General features: G+C 39.4%; 1 protein-coding gene across 2 annotated transcripts in view; it reads right to left on the reverse strand.

The window, feature by feature from the left end:
* Window positions 1-20,956, reverse strand: part of PTPRG (protein tyrosine phosphatase receptor type G) — a 715,101-nt gene that overhangs the window by 159,640 nt on the left and 534,505 nt on the right. The window contains exons 12-13 of one of the 2 annotated variants that reach the window (XM_089682036.1): window positions 20,883-20,940; window positions 20,108-20,527 (exon numbers count right to left, since the gene is read on the reverse strand). In XM_089682036.1, coding sequence (XP_089538162.1) covers window positions 20,108-20,527; window positions 20,883-20,940 — 478 coding nt within the window. Of the gene's footprint in view, window positions 1-20,107; window positions 20,838-20,882; window positions 20,941-20,956 lie in introns of both variants that reach the window. The other variant, XM_089682035.1, reaches the window with a different exon arrangement.

Raw genomic sequence — 20,956 nt, forward strand, 5'->3', positions numbered from 1 at the left:
AGGATGACCCAGGAAGAGCTGAGAGGTTAATTAAAAGATGAAGTGAAAGTGCTTGAAATGAGAGAGCAATAAGCAGATGAAAGAATACTGAGAACTTTATTAAATGAACCTCAATATGTTACAATACAGAATTCACTGCAAATAGAAAATTCTTACAACTCCATCAGTAGTGACCATATCCCATGTTCCAGCCCCCATTACTATACACTTATTTCATTTTACACCATTGTACACTTATTTCACAGATTCATTGACTTATTTTCTACCATCATAAGCAATAGATTACAGTCGGTGGTGTTGGAAACAGCTTTATTTATATCTTTGGTCAGTCTGCTGTTCAAGACCATCTTAGGAATAGATGCATCTAACGTAATGCTTGTGGTTACATAGTAAGGAAAGTGTAATGGACCACTAAACCTAAAAAGTTTACATCATGTGAAAGAGATAACATTTCTAATTATGTATGTAAAAGTGTCACACAGAAAGATATTTAAGTGCATATAACTCTTCCCTACAGCCTATCCGTATGTCTTAGCTGCCATTTTTCGCAAACAGAAGCACCAGTTGATGGCTTTCTATAAAGTTGCTACAAGAACAAAAAGTCCCCTGTGTGTTTCAATATGGAACTCCCAACACTATCTTAAAGGGTATGTCCAGCCAGAACATTTTTCTCAGTTTTGGACAAAAGAGGAAGGATTAGAATCTCTTGTTCAGTTGTTACTCCTATCCAGAGCTCAAAATTTTTTTCCCCCTACATACTGTTACGATAAGAGTGGTTTAGACCCAAAATTAGGCAAAATCTTCAACAGCAACACAGCCAGTCATACAAATATGTACAATCACAAGCACCAAATCAATGGTGATTTGTTGCAGCAGTTTTACTGGCACAGTTTTGCCCCATCTTCATCCCTTTCAGTATTAAAGAGTATCTCCACTTTGGTTGAGAAGAAGAAACACTACCCTCTGGGCGATCAATGAATATTGAAGAAATTTTAACATTGCACGATACAGATTACTGCCTTTTGTTATTTTGAAGAAACAGCAGTTTCCCTGTGTCCATGTGCTAAGTGAATCTGTATGGGAGTGGTTTTATAATTATCAGTCAGCTGCTGCACTTGCAGGGCTCTAATGAGGAAATTGTCAGAATCTGCATCCCTTTAGATATGATTTTCCTTTGGAAGTATCTCAACAAAATTAAATTTTTGTTGCAGGGGATGCCCAAAATCTGATTTGCATCTTAGTGAAGACTTCTGGGAAAATCAGGGAGCCAATCACACAGGCAGGAAATTACATTTCTGGCAGCACTGTGCACACCATCTGTGTACAGAACACCTTTAGATAGCCATATTGCACTTTACAGAAAAGTTCAGTGCTGCAGATTGAAAGGGAAAGGTAATTTTTTTAATAACAATCAATTACAACTCGATCGACTTCTGTATAACCTGCCTTTCTGTTTTTTTTTTCTCTCAATCAATGCCACTGGCTATAGTCAGTGGTGCTGATGAGTGTATTCTGATGGCAGGGAAGCCTCCCCGCTGTCAGAATGCAATAGTTCTGTGGGATGGATACCCCATCCGCAGAGTCGTATTCTTTCATTCAACCAGTATAAAATGAATCATGTATGGCTTGCCTAATGCTAGCCATACACACACAGATTTCTTCATTCAGCCTGTTATAGGATGCAGTTACTGTTTGACCAACAATTCTCCACCTAGCTCCTTTAATTTTCAAACGTTTGTTGAGTTGGGGGGTGCCAACGGGGCCACCCATGGCTCCAATTATGACTGATTCAGCAGGAATCTACCAAAATTCAAGTCTTGTATGGCCAAGTCAAAGATGTGATATTGATACATTGAAAGATTGCAGATTGAAAGGGAAAGGTAATATTTAATAACAATTACAAAATAACATAATGCTATATATTATGTTTTTATTTCCGATTTCCTCCCCCCCCTCTACAAAAGTGGAGTTATCCTCTTAAGAAAAGGAGTATTTTTTGCCCCTGAAATATGTTGGATGTTTTATTTGATAATTTTTGTCAATTAAATCATATTTGGAAACTTCCACTGTTGGCCTGGCACTTGCGATGTATGTACATGCTTTCAGTTATAATCCCAACCAAAGGGTATCCTTATTCCGTGAGCAGAGCCTTACCAGAGCACCAAAGTCTGCTCATCAAATGGTTATGGTCCTTCAACATTCTGGAATGAACAAACTTTGAAGCACAGCACTTCCCAGCTATATCTTTTTTGGAGCAATAGAAAGATGACAGGGGGTTTTAGCTTGTCCCTTCTAAACCAACAAAAAAGCCATTTTATTTCTGCCTGTACTGCTGTAGATTTTCTTTCACTTCTGGTCTGGTGAGATGGTGACAACATGTGAGGAGAAACCACACCAATAGAACTTCGGACAGTGGTAAAAATCTAACAAGGACCCAATCCTTCCCAACTCTATCCAAAGCAAAAAAGTCAGGTTAGACATACACTTTAACATTAAATATCTTCTAATCTCAGTTTTCTGAAACTTTTACATAACGCAATATTTCACCAAAACCTCTTTTACAGATATCCATGGGTACCGAAGTTTAGTGGCCCGTCAAGGAAAATTGGTGCTGATAAATATGTAGGCTGCCATTCCAGGTCTTTCTTTCTGAAAAGGTTTGGCATTTTGCTTGGTTGCCATGTTAATCCAGCAGCTTCCATACTTGCTGAGTAACTGACCCAGAAGTAGTATGCAGATAAGGAGTTCAGCAAGAAGAAACACAAATTTTTATAAGGTAATTCACAATGGAAGCCTAGATCTTTTTATAAGAACTTGTATCCTTTAAGTAGTGAAATCTGTGAAAATATCCCCTACAATTCCTTTTGACTGAACAACATGAGCAGTAGAAGATAGATGCCATGCATGTATTATGTGATGCAAAAATCTAAAAGGAAAAATCAGAATATAGGATGGTAACCTCGGGTCTTAAAGATGTTAGGAAACTACAAGTCCGAGCAGTTTTGAGGCATGCTGGAACTTTTAGTTATGTAAAATAGAACTAAAGATAAACTTGTTTTTGTTGGATTTGAATAGAGGTCCTGTGATAGCTGTCTAACAAGAGATTTACCTCACATTGGAAAGATAACTTCCTACTTCCTGCTAAATCCACAATACAGGAAACAATGGGAAATCTCCCTGATGTGACACAGATGGCACACACTTGGCTTAGGATCTATATTAAAAGTTGGAGCTCAACAATATAACTTCTAATTTAACCTTTTTATAGCAATCCTAACCCTAAAAGGATGACTTAGATGGATGGTGTAGGTGGATATACAGAACCCTTTTAGATTAATTCGACCTACATTTGAGATCTGCTTGAGAAGCTTCTGAGATCCTTCAGAGATGATGCTGACCTTCTTTTAACCCGATGCTGACTTTCACCTAAGGTATTAGTAACTCCTGTTAACGTGTATGGAGATTAAAGCAATTCATAGGCAAACAAATGTCCTTGTACCAATGTCTTTAATGAAGTACAAGTGCATTTGTCAAAAACAAATGTCAAAATTAGGATGGATTTTATGGGAATTTGGGTGGGGCTTAACTATCCACTTTTAGTTGGAGGGGTGGGTGTCTGAAGGTATGGAACTGAATTTCTAGTTTTGCTTTTGAACTCATAAGCTTTAGGAACCGAAAAAGACATCACTGAGGCATAAACCATGTTAGCAAAATGGAGCTACATTCACTACATAAAGGCGGTGAGATAAGTTTCCATGAAGCAGAAAAGGGCAAACAGCCTCTACAGGCTTAGCTGATTTGTTAGTGGAAGCGACACCCATTGTGGACGGGCATAATGAATGAGATAAAAATTCCTATTTTGAAGTCTCGGCACTTGGCTGCACCAGTGACAAAAAAGGAAAAAGAAAAGAGATTAATGAAATACAATTCACTATATGCAACATTTTTGTAACTGAAGTGTCAATGGAAAAACTAAACAATGATACTAGGCTTATCAAACATTCACCTCATGGTAAAGCCAAAACTTCAGACTAACTTGTGAAAAAAAAAAACAATTTACAAGACCCTACATTTATTAAAATACTGGTCTTTTTTAAGTCGCTGGTTTTGACCTATCCAAAAACAAAAAACAAAATCTTGCATAAATGTGTCCCATAGCTCCTTAAAATGACCAGGTGTTTCTACACTGATTGATTAGCTGCTGAATTGTATATATCGATTCCGGACATGATAAATGCCATCATATATATTATATGCCATTGTAAATGTTCATTCCTGACATAAATAATTATAAAGTCACCATAAGGACAAGAGATACAATCTAGGATTGCTTATGTCTGAAAAGAGGTTGAAAGGGCTGGTTTCCTTCTATACTATCTCCAATGCTGGATAAATCAAACAAGGTGACGCCTTTTATTTATTTGTAAACATGCGCTAAAGAAACTTGAGGAAAATGCATGAACTATATGGAAGAACACCTTATAGTGTACTAATCAATCTTTTTTTTTTTCATTTTTTATACAGAATAAGATATCCTATTACTTTGGCCCTTGGGAGTGCTAAGGACCACTAAGAGCTTGTTGGACATCCCATTCCAAAACCCTGGACATTAAAATGTGTTCTCTCCCCTTTCCTTTGTGGCTATAACAGCCTTCTCTCCTCTGCAAAGGCTTTCCATGAGATTTTTGGAGTGTATCTGTGGGAAGTTGAGCCCATTCTACCAAACAAGCATTTGTACGGTAAGGTATGTTGGATTCAAAAATTTGATTTAGTATCTCGTTTCATTTCATCCCAAAGGTGTTTGGTAAGATTGAGGCCAGGGCTCTCTGAAGGCCATTCAAGTTCCTTTATTCTAAACTCATTAAACCATTTCTTTTTGGAGCTGGTTTTGTGCACAGGTGTATGGTCAATCTGGAACATAGAAGGGCCTTCCCCAAACTGTTGCCACAATGTTGAAAATGCACAATTGCCTAAACTATTTTTGTATGCTGTAACATTACAGTACCCTTTACTGGAAACACGTCAACTCAGCATGGAGGGGTTTTAGCCATACAGCGTACATCCAGGGGCTTCTTTGCAATTCTGGAGATTTGCCTCACTCTGCAATTAATCTATGTTTAAGCAGACAGTGTTTTGGTTGATATGCTGCAATTGATTTCTCTCTGGTTTTAGCAAATTAAAACACAATGCTGTAGTCAGAGGTGGCAGGGTTCAAGCACAGACAGAAAACACTCTGATGAGTCTTCGGTATCATCGAGTCACCTCTAACTAACTCAACTAGAAGAACATTACAAACCTTTGGTGATTTACATCATTATAAAGGAAACATGCCATTTTGTTTTCTTGTTTACAAAGTAATATTTGCAGTGTTAGGAGCAGCTAGAACAAGATGTTTTTGTAAGAAATTATCTAAATTCCAGAGTCTGCATCTTGCAGATAAATCATATCTCTGTGCTAAATCTTTGCAAGCACCCATTATATATAAATTTGATAAATAAAATTTTAGAATGATGGAAGGAACAAGCTATCAGTGTGCCAGCCAAACAGATCAATTCACAATCACAAAGTAAACTGTAATAAAAAGCTGTCATCATTCGGTTATGTATAGTAAGTGGCAGCTTAGGTCATCATGATGTGGAACGTTTAAAATACAGCAGGAGTCAATCAAAAACTAAAAGATGAAATGGTCATAGCACTGCTTTGATTGCGATATGCTGACAGAGAGCATATACACTACAATTGCCGTTATTCCTGATCAATAATAAGTGATAGGATTATACAGTTTTCACTGGAGGAACTTGTATTTATGTATGCTCAATTTCAATTGTCAAAGGTTAGTGACAAGTTTGTTTTGAAGGGCAACTCTAGGAAAACTGCAATGGTTGCTAACAAAATCCAACACAACCGGTTTTTTTTTCTCTGAGAACAATCAGTCTACAATGATTATAAAACATTCATATCAAATGACCATACTTTTTTTTTTTTTTTAAACCATTATCCTCCCTTACCAACTTCCCCTAGGTAGCCTTAAAGGGTCCCCAAGGTCTTCAGTCCACCAGAGATGGGATACTACTGGGAGGGGAGCACTGTATTACTTTCCCCAGATGTAGGGCACCTTTCTATATTATGTGTACAAATTGGCAGGTTATCAAGTGACACCACCAATAATCCTCCTGGTCAGTGCACACAGCGACGTAGCCCAGTTTAGCTGCTGAGGGCAACAATGCTTCAGTGATTGCTTTGAAGAACCTACAGCATTGCCCCTGGCTGAAGAAGCTTGAAAGACTGTTAGGATCACCATCATTTTTTTTTATTAAAGAAAAGATGTTAAAGAATTTATCAAGTGTAATTCTTTACCTATTAGGTGTTTTTGGTGGCATACATGGGGGTATAGTTATGCTATATAAAAGATATATAGTTATGCTATAGTTCCTGCCCCATAAGGTTCGTGGTATCAATATTTTGAAAACTTTTAAATGGAGCATGACTTGGTCTTTAAAGCAAACCTAACTTCACCTAATAATTTAAGATTGCCTACCCAAACCAAGATACTAGAGTTCAGGAAAACCTCAAAACTTAAAATACACAAAAAAACTTACCACAATGGAACCCCTTGTGGGTTCCACAAGCCTGCTGAATTCCCGGTACATCTGGTCTAAAGCTGTGGCTAAAGGAGAGGAGCAGAATAAACAGCAGCCCACCAATGCCTCAGTTAGGAACAAACCTAGTCATCATACTTCAGCAGGCTTTAATGTGAGCCTGAGAAGGAAATAACTCACCACCCAAAAAAACCCAAAATATATGTAGCGGTAGGTCTACATTTTTGCAAAATTTCATAACTACAAAGTTAGCATACCACCCACCCCAACCCCCAAAAACCCTGACCTACCAAATGTTTTCTCCTCTTCGTATAACATACTATCTCAGACAATGCCAGTAGGTAAGACATTAAAGTAAATGTTAGCACAGATCCCTGTTCACGCCAGTTGGATAAAGTTAATTATAAAGCTATACAAATTACTGCACAAAGTCAATGATTAATGGGCATATTTACTACCCATGAACATTAAAGTGTCTTGCAGTACAGCCTTGCTTAATGTCTGGCCTGGAAATGCATTAATGAGACACTTTGCATTAAAAAAAACAGTAAAATATGCTGTGGTCAAAATACTTAATATAATAGACACATTAGGTCATTACTATCAAGCTGCAAATGAAAGGGACGAGGCCCAAACTCCAGAGCCAGGTGGTTGTTAAAGATAAACCTTCGGGGGTCGCAATGTATAGAATGAACACATGGGTCTGTTTTTTTTTTTTTCGCAAAAGAACTTCAATTAGGACATAATTAGAATTATCACCTAAAATAATAAGCTTTTACAGGGCACACACACCTAAAGTTCGCCATCTCTCTTTTTATTTTTTTTACCTTTCATCATCTGAAAAAATAGGTTTGTGTTACAAAGTACAACATTTTATCTTAGCACTGTTAATTTTACATTCATTTTTGATACATTTTTAAAATTGTTTTACATTTTTGCTTGCCCTACCACAAAGATAAAAGGTATTAAAGTACCTGCTTAACCCCTTAATGCCCAAGGGTCATTCATGCCTGGATGCCCAAGGGTCATTCATGCGTAGATGCCCATGCCAATTTTAGCAGCATTAGCAGGTGTTAGTTAACTCAACAATAACTGACTAATTTGCATACCTAATTTTTTTATCAGGACATATAAAAGGTTTAATTTAGTATGTTGTTTACTCAAGGCAAAAATAAAATTTCCCATGCAGTGGGGCTGTGCCTGCCCTGCAAGGGATAACGGCTTGTTTAGTTTAAGAGCAATAAGAAAGTTTATACTCACCCGATCCTCTGCTCCAGTGGCAAACAGCGCTCCCCCACAATCCAGCAGTGGACTGTTTCTGAAGTCCTCACGTCCAAAGCAGGTCTATGGGCTTAATGACATTAGGAACAGTCCACAGCTCAAGACTGCTAGATGGCGGGGGGGGGCAGGAGCAGCAGGGACCAGTCTTGTGCCGAGAGGATTGGAGGATCAGGCAGATATATCTCTGTCTCCTGTGCCTCTAGACAAAAATTAGTAATTAACCCTTGCAGTGCGGCCACAGCCTCGCTACATGGAAAAACTTTTTTTTTGCCCGGAGTTGGGCTTTAAATAAAATGAAAAGTTTTATTTTTAAAAGTTTAGTTTTATTTTCTATTACTATAGGCTTACAAATGCATATAAATGTAACGAAAAAAGTTTTAATTGATGCATTTTTATTAATGTAATCTAATAATTGCAGCATTAAACCTATGGCACTGCAGATGAGAACTAAAGCCCAAAGGTGGCATTGTTGGTTTGCAAGTTGTAGGCTTTCATTTTTTGAAATGAAACCTCTATCATGTCATGGTTGACATATCAATCATCTGATTGGGAACTATACGGATTGCTTCCAGATCATCAGCAGGGACTCCAGCTGTCACTGACAGTTTGGATTGAGAGTCACCAGCTGGGCAACTTTATGTACAAGTGGTGGGAAAGGGGTAATACAATATGTGGACACATTGAAAGCAAAGGAGGAGGTAAAGTTCCACTGCAGGCTGGCTGTCCATGGCAATGGCAGAACAGGCAACATTTAGGCTATACTTAGCCAGTGCTTTGGTAGAGCAATGGGGTGGGTATAAAGATGTGGTGGAGCTGCCCCTATGTTAGATGGGAAGCAATGCAAAGCTTAGTGCATGCTGTCGATCCTGGCTGCCTGGTACTCCTTTTGACATTTTTCGTCTGAGACTCTTCAGATCTCCTGCTACCCAATTAGAACACCTAAAATGCAAGCTAGATGTTATGAGAGTTTAAAATTACTATAGAGTTTAGCAATATTAAGAGTTTTTAAGTGGTCCTGTTTTGGAAGTCTACATGAATAAACTCTTAAGTCACAATAAGTATTAATTTTCCAAAAAGCTCAACCATTTAGCACTAAGAAGAATTTCTTGAACTCTAACAAGAGTTATATGGTGCAAAGGGTTCACCAAATGCTTGTAGGAGCAATATTGTAGACGGGTGACATCTATACGTTATATGGTGAAAATAAATGGCCAATGGATGGTCAATAGTGTACTTGAGCCCAAAAACACTTCAATGCTGCACCTCTGAGAGGCTGAAGAAATCTCTAAAATAGAAGATAGGGAGAATTCCAAATAAAATAAACGAGTGCTGGGTAGGTGACAATGTATAGGCAGCTGCTGGCATAAAAAGGTAAACCTCTAGGACCTCTAAATCAAATGTATGTATAAAAATAAATTAAAATTATTTTTATACATACAGAAGATAGGGAGAGGCAGAGTGCACAATCTAAGTGTAGTAAGTGGTCTATTCACACCACTCCTATTGCTGCGCTTAGCAGGCTTTTCCTGGTGCCTCTGTAGCAGGGGTGTTCGATTCCTATCGCCCGACGCCCTGGACATGTAGTTCCAGGAGTTGGGAAGGTAGTTTTTTTTTTACCCTTAGCCCTGCTGCAGGCAAGCAGTGGGCTCACCTGTCAAGTGGAAGCATTTGGGGCGGCAGCAATTGTTTACACACAGTTTAAGGTTTGACAAGTTGGATATCTATTTACTCGCTGCAACCTCATCTTTTATATTTTACAAAAAAATAGGGTAATTTAATCCTAAAATTAACTAACTTGTATTTTTTACTGCAAATTTGTGGCAATATCCTGCGACATAAAAAAATGGAACTACCACTATTTTATTCTCTAGGGTCTCTGCTTTCAGAAAATATATAATATTAGGGGGTTTTATGTAATCTTCAGGCCTAAAATAATTTTCTTTTTAAATGCAAAAACGGCTCTGGCAGCGAAAGGGATAAAGGATAAGCCTGACACTCCCCTTTCCTGAGGAGCAGCCAATCGGTGTTCATTACACTGTAAGGTCTCTTCCTTCCCTGCTAGTCCCTGGGTGCGGAGCTGGAGAGAGGCAGGCAGGGGAGTAGGAGATAAACAGTGTAATGTTAAAAATATTCCACGTTTAAGTCACCATAAAGCCTGTTTTTAAAAGCCTCCGACATTCCTAATATCACCTCCGATTTAAATACAGTTTTGGTTAAAAAACTGTTTCCATATCAGGACAAGTAGATTGTCATAAGGGACAAGTAGACTGGGGCATCAATTTAGTCCCCGGAGGAGTCTTTTTTTCAAAAATTTCCACACCCCTGCTGTCGATTTTAACAGCACTCCTACACCTGTGTGCCTGCCTGAACTGAATCCAGAGATGGTACCACACCAGAAGCTTCCCACTAAGTCTGCAGTAGTGATGATGAACACTATTTTAACTGCCCTTTGTTTTTTTGTTTTTGATTAAATGTCCAACTACTACACTTAGACCGCGCCCTCTGGATCTACATATCGATTTCTTGAACTCTAGGCCATGTGACTGCCCTAGGCTGAGAGGTGCAGTCTGGGAGAATGCCAGTAGTCTGCTGTAACTATGTAGTGCCAGGATTAACATGACTGTGTCATGTCCAAGCCAGCATCCTAACTCAGGAAGCACATGCTGAACCAGGATAATTCCCGAACAAAGATAGTGCAGTCCTTCTGGCAAAACATGAACGTACTATCAGGAACACCACTGTGATCTTTGTAAGAGGTAATAATTACCTGCATGTACACATTGAGTAACATGCATGTAATATGAAAAAATATATTGGTTGCCGATAGACCACTTTAGGATCTGGATAATGTTTTTTTTAAAAAAAGAGTTACATGAAATTCTAGAAGCCAAACATTTGAAACATTTATTTTCTGCACTAAACATTTTATTTATTCTAATTATAAGGAGAGGTTTTCCTACACAGCGCTGACTTGTTCTGTTCATATTCAATTAAGTTTTTCCAGTCTGGAGAAAAATGGGAACATATTTAGGAAAAAAAAAACTATAAAATTGTTTATTCAACACACCCTGATTTTTGTGTTTTGAGGCCTTTTCATGAAAAAAAAAAAAAAAAAAAAAGTTTAATTTAGCTTACAGACACTGCAGCATTTTGAAACACTTAATGGATCAGACGGCAAATGAAAAGCCATTGGTGAGATATATAATTCTTCGATTTGAAAGCAAATCTTTCATAGTACCATGGGGAATAAAAAGCAGAAACATTCCTAGATTGTAAGCTCTAACGATCAGGGCCCTTTGTTTCATCTTGTACCAAATTGTATTGTAACTGTAATGTCTACCTTCATTTTGGAAAGCGCTGCACAAACTGTTGGCGCTGTATAATTCCTGTATAATAACATTAAAAATATATATGTGTTCTCAGAGTACTTTACAGTAAAGACTAGGGGTTGGCTGTTGGATTTCAGTAACAATTGCTGCTCGGGCTTCATACATGTAAATTTCGTCAGTGCATCAGTTTCAGAAAAAGCACCAAGGTGCCCTCTACAGGTCAGAGTGAGGAATAGGATTTCCATCTCTAGACTTGGGACTTTGTAATGCTCCGCTACAATCAATCTGCCACTATAGATGTACAGGAAAAAGATCACAGGTCAGAAATGTAAAACAAAATAAAAAAAAAATAACCCATTAATCTATGAAAAATATTTCTAACAGGTTCATAACTGTACATTTAAAGGGAAGACAGACATCCCTTTTTTTCTATACCTCTATAGTGCAATCTTTGCATTGGCGCACAGCTTCTTCATTTTCAATTTACTGCAATGTAGGTCTTATCAAAACAATGCACATGTTGCATGTATACCCTAATAACATAGTGCATTTTAACTACTTAAAGCAGAATTAAACTCAAAACCAAAAATGTAACATACTGCAGCTTACCAATCATTAGATGCGGTGGCTGCATTAGTTTTCTTATCTTTGGCATTTTCCCCCCTTTGTTTTCCCTTGGTGATCTGGCCAGTAACACATCTCTTGTATTAGTGAGATGCAACTCTGGAGGAATGAGCAGAGGAGGCACAGCAGCATTGTCTGGGGGAGGCAGTGCTAAATGTATTAGCAGATTTAAAACCACCAACAAATTGATGCCAAACTCCTGCTCACACTTTATAATCATTTACAGCAAACCTTTTTTTTTTTTCCTTTTGTGATAAAGGTTTTGCATGAATAAATAAAAGTTGATCATTTTACTCACCCCTGCCACCGTTAAGTGGTTTGTCTCATCCATGTAAACATATTATGTTGGAGAGTTTGTGCTTCTGAAAATTAAGACTTGCTGGCTGGATCACCAGATGAAACCAGAAGAAAAAAAACTTAGGAAATGAATGCAGCCATCACATCTAAGAATTGGTAAACTGCAATATAATAAATGTTTGCTTTGGGGTTTATTACTGCTTTAATATATTCAGGTATTCCTTAAAAAATATTAAATATATTTTTAGATGCTATGAATGTTAGCACCTAAATGTATCTCAATATCAGTCCCCTGTATGGCAGAATTCTGACTGGGAGTGGCAGAGTCAGTACTCTTGGCCAATCAGGCTTTGCTGGCTGCACATGTGTTAAGGGACATTCTAAATGCAGGAAAGAGAAGAGAGAGGACTTCACTAGTCTGCTGCTCATTTGCTGTCCAGTCACATGCTGTGGGCCATGGAGGTGACCTAGCTCTATTCCCAAGTGAAGTCACCCATCTGGATGAGCTGTCTGGCAAAGCAATGTAAATGTCAAGACTGCTTGGTCAAAATTACAAATACTTTAGCAGATAAAACTTCCCCATATACCGGGGTTAGACAAAAAAAAAAGGAAACACTACATGATTTGCAGGTGTGAAATTGACAAAGTTTTACATTGAAAGCGGAAGTGATGGAACATTCTTTTGCTTCCGCTTTGTGATGAGACACCTAGCTAACAGGTGGAAAGCCTTACTTTCATCATTCGCGGTGTGCGCTGCTAGTAATACGGAGCCCTGGTAGAACTTATGGAGCTTCAAAGGTGGGCAAATTGTGAAACAAAAAGGACATTGTGTAGGATTGTAACCCAGAAGAACACCACAACTGCTGCAAGTGACTGCAGTGCTCAATCTCAGTCCTGTGAAGACAAAGATTGAGCTCTGCAGTCACTTTTGCAGCAGTAGCTTTCTTATTCTGGATTGCAATCCAGCGCAATGTCCTTTTGTCTCTTTTGATCCGTTGACCATGTCAGTCGTGCTTATATTTATCAGATGATGTTTTCCCAGAAACTGCATATGCCGTCATATTCTTTGATACTGTACCTCGCGACACCGCAAATAAATTGGCAACTTCAGTCACAGAGGCACCAGCTCTAAGCGGCACCAACAATTTGCCCTCTTTGAAGCTCCGTAAGTTCTTACATGACTCCATATTACTAGCAGCGCACACAGTGAATAACGAAAGTGAGGTTTCCCACCTGTTAGCTGGGTGTCTCATCACGCAGTGGAAGAAAAGAATGTTACATAACTTCCGCTTTCAATGCAACACGTTATCACTTTCACGCCAGCAAATCATGAAGCATTTCCATATTTGTCTAACTCTTGTATATACTGTGTGTGTCTTTCACCTAGTGTATTTAGTGGATTATCTGGCATTCAACTGTAAATCTCTGACTCCATAAAAGAAAGCTTTGCGCTATGAAGTTTCCATCATTTGGTGAGGCCTAGTAAGCAGAAAGAACACTATTTGTGGGTCAGTGTTTTCATCTGGCAAATTAAGTGCTTTGCATTAAAAGCCCAGTAGGTGGTCATTCCTTTCCCTTACAGGCCAACCATGTATAACTGGCTTTTCTCTTTAAATGGAGCATTTGTCTTTTTTAAATGCCCATGTGTCAGTGAAGATGACCCAATAATTAATGTGGGCTCTTGATAACACAGTAAATAGAACCATTGATTTGTTATGACAATGTGGCACTAAATCCATTAAAGGATGAAGAACTAAATATCATTACCATAAATAGCAGAGGGTTTTCTGAACTTGGTGAGAAAATGGAAAACACCATTGGAACTAGAACTAGTTGGCATTTCTACTAGCTCTGATGAGACCTAGTCTAGACCAGCTTGGACCAATTTCAGTGTGTATGTACCATACCTGGCCATATTAATATAAATTCACAATCTTAACAAGGAGAACGAGACACCCTTATAATGGCTGTGGTGGAAAGTAGAATTTACTGGGGTACCACTGGCATCCCCCCCCCAGAGAGCAGCAGCTAGAGAATAATTAAACCAATACGCAGTAGTAACTGGACCTTAAAGAATAATTCCAGGCATCAGTATAATAATATACAGAGTTACATTGGTCCAGCTTGGACAAAGGTTCCTATGTATATACAATACCTGGCCAATGCCCCAGGAATACTTTTTAATCAGAATATAGCATCATGCCAATTAAGCTCCTGGGATATTGATCTGGTCAGTTAAGTAGCAGAGGGGGTTGTTAATCAGTTTCAGCTGCTTTGGTGTTAATGAAATTAACAGGGGCACAGAATGGGCAACAATGAGATGACCCCCAAAACAGGAATGTTTTTACAGGTGGAGGCCACTGACATTTTTTTCCCCTACTCCTCTTGTTTTTCACTAGTTTTGAATTTGGCTAGGGACAGTGTCACTACGGTTAGCATGAGGTGATACCTGGAACCTACAGAGGTTGCACAGGCAGTCCAACTCCTCCAGGATGGCACATCAATACATGCCATTGCCAGAAGGTTTGCTGTGTCTCCCAGTACAGTCTCAAGAGCATGGAGGAGATTCCAGGAGACAGGCAGTTACTCTAGGAGAGCTGGACAGGGCCATAGAAGGTCCTTAACCCATCAGCAGGACTGGTATCTGCTCCTTTGTGTAAGGAGGAACAGGATGAGCACTGCCAGAGCCCTACAAAATGACCTTCATCAGACCTCTGGTGTGAATGTCTCTGACTGAAAAATCAGAAACAGACTTCATGAGGGTGGACTGAAAGCCCAACGTCCTCTAGTGGGCCTTGCGCTCACTGCCCGGCACCATAAAGCTCGATTGGCATTTGCCACTGAACACCAGAATTAGCAGGTCCACCACTGGTGGCCTGTGTTTTTCACAGAAGAGAACAGGTTCACCCTGAAAACATTATGCTGCCTGTAACATCGTTCAGCGTGACCATTTTGGCGGTGGGTCAGTGATGGTCTGGGGAGGCATAATCATGAAGGGATACACAGACCTCTACAGGCTAGACAACGGCACCCTGACTGCCATTAGGTATCAGGATGAAATCCTTGGACCCATTATCAGACCTTACACTGGTGCAGTGGGTCCTGGGTTCCTCCTGGTGCACGACAATGCCCGGCCTCATGTGGCGAAAGTAAGCAGGCAGTTCATGGAGGATGAAGAAATTGATACAATTGAATGGCCCCCACGCTCGCCTGACCTAAATCCAATAGAACACCTCTGTAATATCATGTTTTGGTCCATCCAATGCCCCCAGGTTGCACCTCAGACTGTCCAGGAGCTCAGTGATGCCCTGGTCCAGATCTGGGAGGAAATACCCCAGGACACTATCCGGGGTCTCATTAGGAGCATGTCCTGACATTGTCAGGCATGCATACAAGCACGTGGGGGCCATACAAACTACCATTTTGAGTTGCTGTAATGAAATTTCAGCATAATGGACTAGCCTGCTGCATCATTTTTTCACTTTGATGGAAATGAAAATTATCAACCTACAGAGGACTGAATTCAAAGACACCCCGAAAATCAAACGATGGGGCATCCTTATGTTCCCAAGTCATTACGCAGTCGATATCAGTATAGATATCCAGCACATTTTTCCCCATTGAGATCTGATGTGTTTTCAAAGTGTTCCTTTAATTTTTCTTAAAAAGCGTACATAACTACATTGGTCCAAACTTGACCAATGTAACTATGTATAATATACTGATGCCTGAAATTATTCTTTAAGCCAGAAGTAAAATGTCCAATATACTGCTGCCTGTTGGTTTAATTATCCTCTAGCTGCTGTTATCTGTGGGAGATGCCTGTGGTACCCTAGCAATTTCCACCACAGCCATTATAAGGGTGTCTTCCTCTCCTTGTTGGGATTGTGAAATTATATTAAATTCCGAGAATGCAGCAGAAGAAGCAAGTCCCCATGGTAGAAGGCCAATTGGGTAGATCTTTCTACTCAAGTGACCAAAAACAAGTCCATATCAAACTACTTATTACATACACAGGCAATCTATTTTGGGCAGGCTGACCCCTTTAAAGTGAATCTTTCACAACGTATTGGTCATTTCCTGCCAAAATCAAGACAATTAAAAATGATAGAATTAAAGCCTCTGTTCTATACCGTTACTGCTGTTTTACGTAACAGGTACAATTCCAGAGAAAAAAAATTCCACTGCCGTTTTGTGTAGCTGACATCAGAGCGCTGAGATTGATAAGCCGTTCTCCACCATCTCTATGAATAAATCACATCTATGAATAAACTAATAGAAAAATATCACATGCTATATTTATGTGCAGTGTACGCGCTATCTGGCTGGACTCCCCTTTGCTGTAAAGTTGCTGATTGTCTGAAAGTTGACCTCTGTAGCTCATAAGCGTTTCAACAATATTTCAGCATTAAAATGATGTATCTCTCTGCATTAAAGATTCTAATGACAAAGTAGAAAATAAATGGCTGGACAATCACCAGAACACAGTGCATTTCCTCCCAATGAAAACATCTATTATGTCTTGTTTAAAGTCTCTGTGCGCTGCACCTGGGTTCATAATTCCCTTATGTTCTGCAGCAGGCAGCGTAGAGCCACCAGATTCAATTTAACTGAGTGCTCCAGTACATTGCCGTAGAACAAGTTTTTGAGGAGGCCCAACTTCTTCAGATCAACAATACTTACTGTACATCTATTACTCATCAAGTAGGATTTGTGATACCCTCTTAAGAGAGAAAATTCAAAATTTAGCAGCAACAGCCAATGCAAAAGATGGTGGTAGCACCTATTCTCGATAAAATATGAAATTCTGCCCCACTAGGCAGAAAAGGAGACCTATTTAAAAGAGGCAGTCATGGTTAAAAATGGCCTTCTCTAAATATGTATCACAAAATTAGAAGTGCACGGTTATCTAAAATGTCTTTGTATGTGGCAACATTAACAGAATCCTTCACTGGGAAGACCTGAACTCAGGGCCAAGACAAGGGGTGGATAGGAGGGGCAGCTGCCCTGGGTGGAGCAGAGCAAGGGGGGCAGAGAATGAACGTAGGACGGTACACCCACTCTACAATATGCATTAGTAGTGGGGGAGGGGGGCACAGTTCCACCTGGGCGGTGGCTGGACCTGTCCCAGTACTGCCTGAACTCAATAATTCAGAGGAGGGTCCACATACTTTTATACTGTGTAGCTTTAAATGAATCAAGTGGGTTATATTGTAGTAAATTTAACTATTGTGTTACCATTTTGCTGGTGTTCACACTGAACTGACGGTAAGCCAAGTATCACAATCCTAGTTAACAGGCTGCTGTTAATAAAGGTTAGTGAAAGGAAGGACTATTTACTGACATCTCTTAGAAATACTCCATTATTCATACATTATGCAAAAGTATTAACAAGACACCATCGCAAGTAAGCCAAGTCATGTAAACTAAAAAACAAAAAAATTATTTTGCAAATGCTTTTGAACTCCTTTATCCAGCCTGAAGTTTTCATTTAAGAAACTGAAATTTACACTGGGGTTGATTTACTAAAACTAGAGAGTGCAAAATCTGGTCCAGCTGTGCATGGTAGCCAATCAGCATCAAACTTCAGCTTGTTCATTTAAGCTTTGACAAAAAAAACAAAAAAAGCTGAAGCGGATTGGTTTCTCTGCAGAGCTGCACCAATTTTGCACCACCAGAAGAGGTAATGATAGACATTAAACAAGAACAACCACCTATGAGTGATATAGTTTTGGGTAATGGATGATCAGTCAACCTATGCATACTATAAACTAGAGACTTCAAAGCCTCTTTGTGAACATTACAAATCTCCATCAGATTTTTGGTCCCTTGCGGATTCCAGGGGTGAACCTGAAGGAACTGTGTTCAGGATATTATTTTCCAGCACAGTGTTGAGCATAGTAAGGGTAAAGAAAAGAGAGGAAGTTATACGGAAAACTTTGAAGGTAATTAGGCAAATATAAACATGTTTATTTAATCACCCTTCACCCAAAACTAAATTAGTGCTTTGCAGAGAAGGATGAAAATTTCTGCTAAACCAAAAGGAAATCAGCCCAAGGGATACATCATACTAAATGTAAATGATCTCCCTGGCACCGATTTTTGTGTTTATTATTTACTCTAAACTTGGGCTTATAGAACATTCTGCACTGTAGTGGTACACCAAGCTTTTTGTGTCTATACCCCCCTATATTATATACGTTCCAAGTATAGGTCTCAGTGTCTGACATTTCTAAACATAACAGGGTTTAATTGTTGTCTGTGTCTCTATTGGGGAGACAAAGACAACAATCAAACCTGGCAAAATGTTTAACTTCCCCAATGGGAAAAAAGCATTTCTACGCCCGTGTCTCCATTGAAGAGGTTTCCCTCTCCTGGTAACACAAAATAAATTAAGGGAAAGTATCTACAATGGGTAAACAGGCGGCAGTAAAAACCTGGCAGAGTCTAGCTGTTTTCACAGTCATTTCAAAACATAATAAAGGTTTTGGCTGGCATTCCACTATAAGGCAAAAGCAAACAGGGATTGTTCTTACTGCTGTCCTGCTTTCCAAACCTCTTCAAACATCAGTACAATTTTTGTTATAGAGCAACGGTGAAAGTTTATTAACACTTGCATTGTTTGGTATGTAAAAGTTTACAAGTTATAAATAAATGGTACTAACTTATCCACAAGTCTCAGAAATCTTTCAAACATTTAAAAAAAACTGAGTAAAAAGACCAAAAATACAAACGTTGGCCACATGTCTACCTTTGCTTCCGATATCATTCTTCTATGGCTTTTGTTAAAAAAACAAGTAGTTTCTGATAGGCTGATGTGGATCACTGTGGGCAGTAGTTTATGTCTTCAAGGTTCAGTCCACCCAAAACTTATATTGGTAGGTGCTGAGGAATTAAACTAACAATTTCTTGTATATCTAGGGACTTTATTGGCAATATCTATGTGCTTCAATTTCTAGGTTTTCATATCTGCTGCAGCCTTTAGAAGGGTTCTGAAGGGTTTTGTATTATGGAAGATGCAACAGAAGGAGTTGTAACATGCAAAGGTGGCCTGGAACATCCAAAACTCCCAGCTGGACAGGAACAGAGTGGGGAATTAAGGCATGGAGATCTCTCTGTTGAAGTAACCAGGATGCTTAAGAAGCTGCGGGTTGACTGCACCCACCAGGATGAATTTTGGTTGGACATATCCTTTAAGAAAGACATTTATGTGTGAGGCACTTCTCTAGAAACTGAACACTTTCAACTTAAATTACCAACATGCTTTTTTTTTTTCAGCAGGGTGGCTAAGCAATTGTAATTTAAAACGAATGTAGGGTCCATGATCAATTCCCATTAAGTTTACTTTCTCCCATGCTCAAATGGGTTCCTTCCAAAAACCATACTAATAGCTGAACTGGCTTTTTACCATATTAAATTGTATGTTCGTGTGTAATCACAATATTAGATTGTTATGGTATCTAGGACAAGGACTGAGAACTTTGTAAGGAACCGCATTATATGTCGGCACTATGTAAATATATGTAATAACTGCATGTACAGGCTTAAAATGGACCACCAAAATTGTGTGTGCAAAGCTGAAAACCATCAAGATCTGAGGGATCCTTAACATAAACCATCATTTCAAAGTCACATATTTACAAAACCCTTAATTTAACCTACCCAACCCAAAAACAAAACATAGTCTTGAGAGTCAATGAAAGAAACTGGAATGTACACATCGCATAAGTTAAAAAAAAATTAATAATAATAAGAGATTCAGAAAACTTAAGACACAAAAAGGGAAAAAAAGGAGTGAGCAATGTTAAGAGACAGAACGGTGAGGTTAGTTTTATGTACAGGAATTCTGATCAAAGGTTAGTTTCTATATACAAGAGTTCTGACCAAAGGAAACATTCTTTCAGTAAGAAAAGTCAATAGATTAAGGACACAGGAGATACTGGATAAGCCTCGTAGACCATAGAGCTAGTCACCAACCTGGGTAAACAGTGATGAGTCTGTTGTCCGAGTCTTTGCCACCTTTTGTCGAAACATATGAAGTTTGATCCAGATTGTAATCATCTGTGGACGGCACTGTGGTTTGTAAAGGGACCTCCTGAGTCCCAGCAGGTACATTCCTGCCATCTATTGAAGTATTTTGTTTGATCTCTGGGTCAGTCAAAGTTTCATTGGCGCCAGTGTCCTGCAAATCACCAGTGCTGGCGGTAGTTGGGGTGGACTCAGTTTGGTTTTGTGCCTCCGAAGAGTGTGTGGCTATACTTTTTGCCTTTTTCTCATTGTCCTTTTCACCCTCCTCCTCCTGCTCGCGCTCACCCTCTTCCCCCTCTCCTTTTTCATCTTTATCTCCATCTTCCGTCCCCTCGCTGGTTTTCGTGGGAGAGGCATCACTATCAGGTCCTGTAGATGGCAAAGGTTCAGTGGTAGAGACAACAGGCTTTGCAGCTTGTTTGCTGGCAGAGGAGGAAGTAGGGAGGCGAGTGGGCCACACAGTGCTAGGAAAAGAAGGCAAACCACCACCGCTAAACCCAAGGCCCGCAAGCAAAGTACTGGTCACCACAGAGGCCACCGTAGCTTGGCTCCCACTGGAAGAGGGACCCATCCCAGTAGCCATGGAAACAAAGGAAAAGGGGATGCCTGAGGAAGTCCAGGTAGATGATCCCGAACTGATTGGAGCCATGTCAGCAGAAGAAGCAGGAGAAGCAGTAGGCTTTTAGAGAAAAGATCAAAGACAAGAGGAAAGTCAGTACAGTACCTGAAATCATACTTCTATACAGTTTCCAGATTAATGGCTCTTTCCAAACACTCTCATTCTGTGTTGAAAACAAA

Source organism: Staurois parvus, unplaced genomic scaffold, assembly GCF_062004578.1.
Source record: "Staurois parvus isolate SC_StPar_1 unplaced genomic scaffold, SC_StPar_1.0 ptg000283l, whole genome shotgun sequence".
Classification (NCBI taxonomy): domain Eukaryota; kingdom Metazoa; phylum Chordata; class Amphibia; order Anura; family Ranidae; genus Staurois; species Staurois parvus.